Consider the following 6,301-nt stretch of genomic DNA (forward strand, 5'->3'; position numbering starts at 1 on the left):
CAGCAGATTGTGGCAGCAGATCTGCTCTGTTTGAAAACAGGCGTGCACAAAGAGAAGCAAAGCCTTTGCAGCTGAGAAAGCGACAGGGAAGTAAATGCATCGAAAAGCGTCCGGCGGATCGACAGGAAGAGCTTTGGGCAGCCTGCAAGGCAATCAGGATGAAATGCTCCTGTCTGGTGACACCTCCCACAAGCCAGCCACAGCCTGCAGGGCGTTAGGGTGGAGGGCAGGTAATAAATGGAAACGTTGGTAAAAAATAAGGACAGCAACAAATGCTGGATCAAGACCAGGAGGCCCTTATTGGATCTTTCGCTTCACAGGCCAGCAGCAAGCTCAGGTTGTGCAATCAGGGGTGACGTGGGGACGCCTTGCGCGGCGAAAAGCCACTTCCTCCAAGGATCAGAGGTCCTTCGGAGGGTGGGGGTTGTGGTGAGGAGGGCGGTGGGGAAGTTGCTCTGGGGCATCGCTTGCCTTGCAGCAGCCACCGCCCCGTCATCTCACCTCTCCGTTGCGTCCTCTAAGTTCCCCATAAAAAAATGGGAGGCAGGGGGACGCTCCTTAAACGAGTGGACATCGCCCTGAAAACAAATCCTGCTCAGCAGCCTATTCAACAGAAGTGCGCACCGCCCCCCCCATAAGGCAACCCTTCCCACCCAACTTTCAGTACCATGTTGACCAGGGCCGGATTTAGGTTGGATGAGGCCCTCCGCTCCTGAAGGTAACGGGGCCCTTTCTATGTCCAGCTGCCCTTTGTCAACAACAAATTGTCACTGTTTTTTGTGTTGAACATATGCTATATGGAAATTTATGGACCTAATAGGTATCTCAAGCCATTTGCACATGTTTCCATGCAACCAGTCCATGCAGAATGTTGGCACCCTATATATAGAAAGGAGCAAAGCAGTGGTATTTAGGGAGCAGGCTAGCAGGCGGGGCCCATGACTCACATCCTTGGAGCCTACACAACACAAAACACTGTTGCTGTAGGTAGGTTTTTTTTTTTTTTTAATCTTAACATTTTGGAAATGTACATCCAGTCTTTCTTTTCCCTTTAAAATTTTTTGGGGGCCCCCTAAGAGAGTGGGGCCCTATGCTAGAGCTTGTTGAGCTTATATGTAAATCCGGCACTGGTGTTGTCTCCTGCAAATGTTTTGGGGCTCCTGCACTTGGCTCTGTCCTTCCTCCGTGTTTTGAGGTGTCTGAACGCCACTTGCTGGGAACTTCAGAAGGGGGAGAGATGCTCTCGCGCTCCGGGTTCTGCTTCTGGGCTTCATCCCTTTGGGGCTTCTGGGCGGCCACTGGGAGGATGGATGGGGGGCGGCATTTGGCCTGATCCCACGGACTCTTCTGACTTTCATTCCCTGTCGCTGCTGACTTCCTGAAACTTACCACGCCACAAGAGTTCCAGTTAACCTGAATTTAATTTTGTGCCCCGCTTCCTTTGCTGTGTAGCACAAGAGTTGACCCCTCCCCGGATAGCAATAGGGTGGCAACCTTGGGGAAGCAAACTCACAAAGCGGAACAGCTGTGTGGACGGCCCACAGTTATTGCATCAGTGAGACAATGCAGAATGCGGAGGATCTGGAGGGGAGAGAAGAAGAAGGGAGGCGCAAGGGGCATCTGCCCACCTCCCCTCTCAATGGAGAGTTCTCCCTCTTTCCCAGATTCCTGCCACCTTGTCCCCGGGCTGCCAAGAGGGTCGCCCTCCTGGCTGAGATACGAGCACCGGGCAAAGCTCTCCCAGTGCAGAGCCCTTTGCCTCCCGAGATGCGGCCTGCATACCCAGGAAAACAACACCCTCCCAGGGCCGCTCGTTGGTTTACTTCGGTTTATGAGTCACTTCCCATAAAAGACATCCCAAAGCAATTAGCAATAAAAAACCTTAACAACAGATGCATCTATATCAACAGTATAAAACCGGGCATAAAAACAACCTGAACCAGACAGAAACCAGGACGAGAGCCTCAGCTTTTGAAGCCTTCTTGGAAAAAGGACAGTCTCAAAAGTGCAGGAGGGGATCCTCAGCACACACACCCCGAGGCAGAATGTGGCCCTCCAAGGCTCTCTGTGCGGCCCCCGGAAAGGGAAGGGAATGCAGCCCACAGACTGGAAAAGGACCCATTCTCCTCCCGTCCACAACCCGATCCAGCAATGGCTGGGGATGGGTGTGCGTGCTCAGGCTAGTGTTCGAATTCAGCCAGGAGCCCCAGTGAACAACGTTCAGCCCCTCTCCTCAGCTTGGCCTTCCTTCACAGGTCTGTAGTGAGAATAAAACTAACGGGGGGATGAAAGTGTGGGGTGTGAATCTATCGGGGCACCTTGAGCCTCTCTAGAGAAGCAGGGCACGTGAATCGAGAAGGTGAAAGGGACAGGCTGGATGGCTTCTCCTGAAGGAGCTGTGGTCCTCCGACCACCAGCCCCACCCAGCTGTGTACTGTCCACACTGGCTGGCAGCAGCTCTCCAGTCTAGCCCTTCCCAGAGAGGACTGAACCCAGGAGAAGCCTGCGGCTGAGACATGGTCCTCCCCTTTACAATGAAGCAAGTTCTCACGACTCCAAGCAAAAGTCTGCTTTAAACGCAGGAACTTAGCAAACACCTCTGAACAATACCAGTTGCAGGGAACCTCAAAAGGAGAGAGCTCCTGCTGTTGTATTCAGGCCCTGCTCGTGGGCTGCTTCCCATTGGGACACCTGGTCGGCCACTGTGAGAACCCCCTCTGGCCTGACCCAGCTGCTGAAGGACTCTTCCTAGTTTCTTCTAGGAAGACCATTTCTGGGCGCCACAATTTAAGGAGGACGTTGACAAGCTGGAAGGTGTGCAGAGGGCGGCGACCAGGAGGATCAAGGGTCTGGACACCTGATGAGGAACGGTTGAAGGAGCTGGGTATGTTTAGCATGGAAAAGAGGAGACTGAGAAGAGATATGAGAGCCATCTTCCAATTTCTGAAGGGCTGTGTCACATGGAAGAGGGAGCCAGCTTGTTTTCTCCTGCTCCAGAGGGTAGGACTCGAACCCGTGGCTTCAAGTGACAAGGAAGGAGATTCCAACTAAACCTCAGGAAGGACTTTCTGACAGTCAGAGCTGTTGGACGGGGGAACGGTCTCCCTCAAGAGGTTGTGGGTTGGACAGTCATCTGTCATGGAAGCATTAACTGAGATTCCTGTATTGCAGAGGGTCTCTACAATTCTGTGATTCTGATTCCTCCACGGAGCCTCCATGGGCAGAGCCAGCCTACCTTAGGACAGTGGAGAACCAGAGTGGGAAGAGGCTGTTGCTCTCAGGCCCTGGCTTATGGGGGCTTCCCTTTGGGGGCATGTGAGGACAGGCTGCTGGACTAGGCGGGGGCCCCCGTGGCCTGATCCAGCCGCAGGGCTTTTTTGGAAAGGTATTAGAGAAATTCGCAGAGGATAAGACCGGCTACAGGGGTTGGAATCGCAAGCAGTGAGAGTTGCTGCTGCTGCGCTCGGTCCTCCTTGGGGACCTTCTTCCCCTGGGGACTCCTGTCTGGCCATCACGAGGACAGCAGGCTGGACCCCATGGGCCCCCTTTGGCATGACAAACATCCTGCTTCAGGACGCATCCGATGTTCTTAATAAGCTCCTGGGGACATGAAGCAGATCCTGCAAATTGCCCATCTCCAACGGTGAACCATAAAAGGCTATGGCTGCAGCACGGAAGCAGAACGGCCTCTGCCCCAGGGCCCAGGCGCCGGGTAGCAGCTCTCCAGGATTTTGGGCAGGGGACACTCGTGAAGAAGGTGCTGGTTTAAATAGGGCCATGGGGAGCTGCCTCCTGTGGAGCCAGAGCCTTGGTCTGCACTGACTGGCAGCAGAGGGTCAGGCAGGGGGTGGAGATGCCGCCATCAGAGCCTGAGCCTGGGACCTTCTTCCTGAAAAACAGCGCCTCTTGCCAGCGAGCGATGGGCCTGTCCTTGGAGGTTTCAGCCCCCGCGGCTGCGACAAAAGGATCGGTTCTCTCAGGAACAGAGGAAGCTGCCCTGAACCAGTGCCAGAGCGCAGGGCCGCCAACACTGACTGGCAGCACCAGCTCTCCAGGGAGAGAGTCTTGAGCTACAACACCTCCCTTTGCAAAAGACAGAGTCAAGATTTGGGGGCGACGGAGTAAAACGGGGTCCAGGAAAAGGAGTTGAGGCACAGGAGAGGTTCCTGGCTGCCTGGAGAGGTTGGCCCCTGCCTCAGAAGCAGCTGGTCCTTTGAACAGGGCAGGTGGAGGTTCAACAGGCACAGCCCAATCCTGCCAGCTACATCCAACCCACATTTTATGCACCGGCTATTTATTATTGCAATTTCCAGCCTGAAATACCAAACCCGCTACCCCCGGGGTTACGGCATACTGTAGAACTCCGGGCACAATGTAAAAACCACGCAGCATGCATGTCGAACCAACCTCGCCCCTAATTAAAACCGTGCAGGCAGAAATAGCAGAGCAGGTCAACAGTTGATTAATGGGGTTGCATCGATTCATTCAACGGAACGCACTTCAAAGAGAAGTCTCCTGAGGCCGGAGGACCCTCGCTGTGCCGCCCCTTTCTCCTCCCTGGAAGCAGGAAGCCCCGGGTGCTGGCGGGGGTCAAAGCAAATCCTAGCGTGCCCCCCCCACTCTGCCACCCTTTGCAAAGGCAGCCTCCACCCCCCACCCCACCCCGCTTGGCGCTGCCCTTTGGCCAGGTTACCTCGCTTGAAGGACCACCTTTTCATCCATCGCCTGGAGAAAGACGGCCAGGAGTGGTTGAGGAGGGAGTCGGCCATGGGGGGGCTTTGCAGGGAAGCTGTGAAAGAAAGAAAGGAAGGAAGGAAGAAAGAAAAAGAAAGAGGGAGGCAGCTTCTTCCCGGGGAAGCCAGCGAGGAGGACTGGGAGAGAGGAGACAGGCAAGGACTTTGTCAAAGGCATCAGCTGATGATGGAGGAGGAGGAGCACAGGAGTAGAGGCAAGCCGGCCGCCTTGGCACCTGCTCGGGCGCGCCCACCAGAGCGCACAGGCAGCTCTGGAGAGGCAAATCGGGACGCCCGCTGCCTTGGCATTTTTGCTTAACGCCCTCCAGTGAAATCCTGCGTCTTTCGCCCTTCGTGCACGGCCATCGCATTGTGAGGATGGGATTTCCAGACTTAACTCGGAACCCCCGTTTTCCTCCTGGCATAAAAGTGGCTCAGAGCGACTTGGCGAAGCCTCGGGGATCAGCGCACAGCCAAGAAATACCTGAACACACACGCGCCGCGACGCACACACCTCGAGCCTGAATAAAAGGCAGGCTTGTAGCGACTGCCCCACTTAAATGGGGCCAGAGGGTGTCGCTGTCACTTTGGAAGCGGGGCCGGAGGGGTCAGGAGACGACTCTGGGGCACAGAAGGGGCAGGTCTCTCATCACCCATTTCATCCATTTGTTAAATTCGTGCCCCGCCGTTTTCCTTCCCCGGAGCTCGAGGCTGCCTACGCAATTCCCCTCCTTCCCATTTTATCCCCCCAACAACCCTGTGAGGTAGGTCAGGCAGAGACTGAGCGACTGACCCCCCCCCGGCGCCAGGCTACCACCCAGTGGGGATGTTGTTCTGTCTTGTGGAATAGAGCGTCCCTCCCTCTTCCAAAACTTGGGTTTGGGGGTTTTATGGACTTTCTTTGAGACCGAGGCACTTGGTGAAGCTGGAGAAGGGCGCTGGGAGGTCTGCTGGGGCAAAAGGTGACCCTGCCCCACCCGACCTCCTTCTGCCCCCAGCCTGTTCCCCGCATCGCCTTCTTCCTCCTGCTGACCTTCCTCCCGGCAAAACTTGCAGGAGGACCAAAAGCATCTTTGCTCTCTCCTCCTCGCTCTCTCAACTCCACTTCCCTCTGCATTTTAACATCCAGGCTGAAGAAGCGTTCTGCTGAGCTGGGAAGCTTGCTCTCTCTGCTGGGGCGGACTTACCCAGATTCTATTTCTCTTGCTTCCTGCCGCCTCTTCTCTCGCTGGGCACTCGGAGCAGCCAAAAATAAAATGAAATAAAGGCAGTTGGCTCGCTAGGGTAACCAGTTCGAAACCAACTACTTCCTTTTTCTCTTAAGAAACCTCTCCCATCTCCGGAAGGTGAGACTGACTCACCCCTTCTTCATGCCTCTCGCTTTCTGCTAATGGCCCTCCTTTTGTGGGGGCCACAAAATATACAGACAGCACCTTGTATGGAGTCCTTGGCACCCACCTGGCTCAGTATTGCCTGCACGGACTGGCAGCAGCTCTGCAGGCTTTCCGAGCGACTTTGTTACCAGGTTTGTTAACCAGGAGAGATGCTGCCAGCCTGTGCTGACACTC

The 6,301-nt window shown here is 55.2% G+C and overlaps 1 protein-coding gene across 2 annotated transcripts in view; it reads right to left on the bottom strand.

Moving 5' to 3' along the window:
* Window positions 1–6,099, bottom strand: part of ARHGEF18 (Rho/Rac guanine nucleotide exchange factor 18) — a 51,488-nt gene extending 45,389 nt beyond the window's left edge. The window contains exon 1 of one of the 2 annotated variants that reach the window (XM_083594355.1): window positions 5,921–6,099. Coding sequence is in view for 1 of the 2 variants with exons in the window: in XM_083594354.1 (XP_083450480.1) it covers window positions 4,694–4,769 (76 nt within the window). In the remaining variant the exon portion in view is untranslated. Of the gene's footprint in view, window positions 1–4,693; window positions 5,234–5,920 lie in introns of those variants that run through there. The other variant, XM_083594354.1, reaches the window with a different exon arrangement.
* Between the last annotated feature and the right edge of the window lie 202 nt (window positions 6,100–6,301).

This window comes from Podarcis filfolensis (assembly GCF_964270895.1).
Source record: "Podarcis filfolensis genome assembly, chromosome: 18".
NCBI classification, from domain to species: Eukaryota; Metazoa; Chordata; class Lepidosauria; order Squamata; family Lacertidae; genus Podarcis; species Podarcis filfolensis.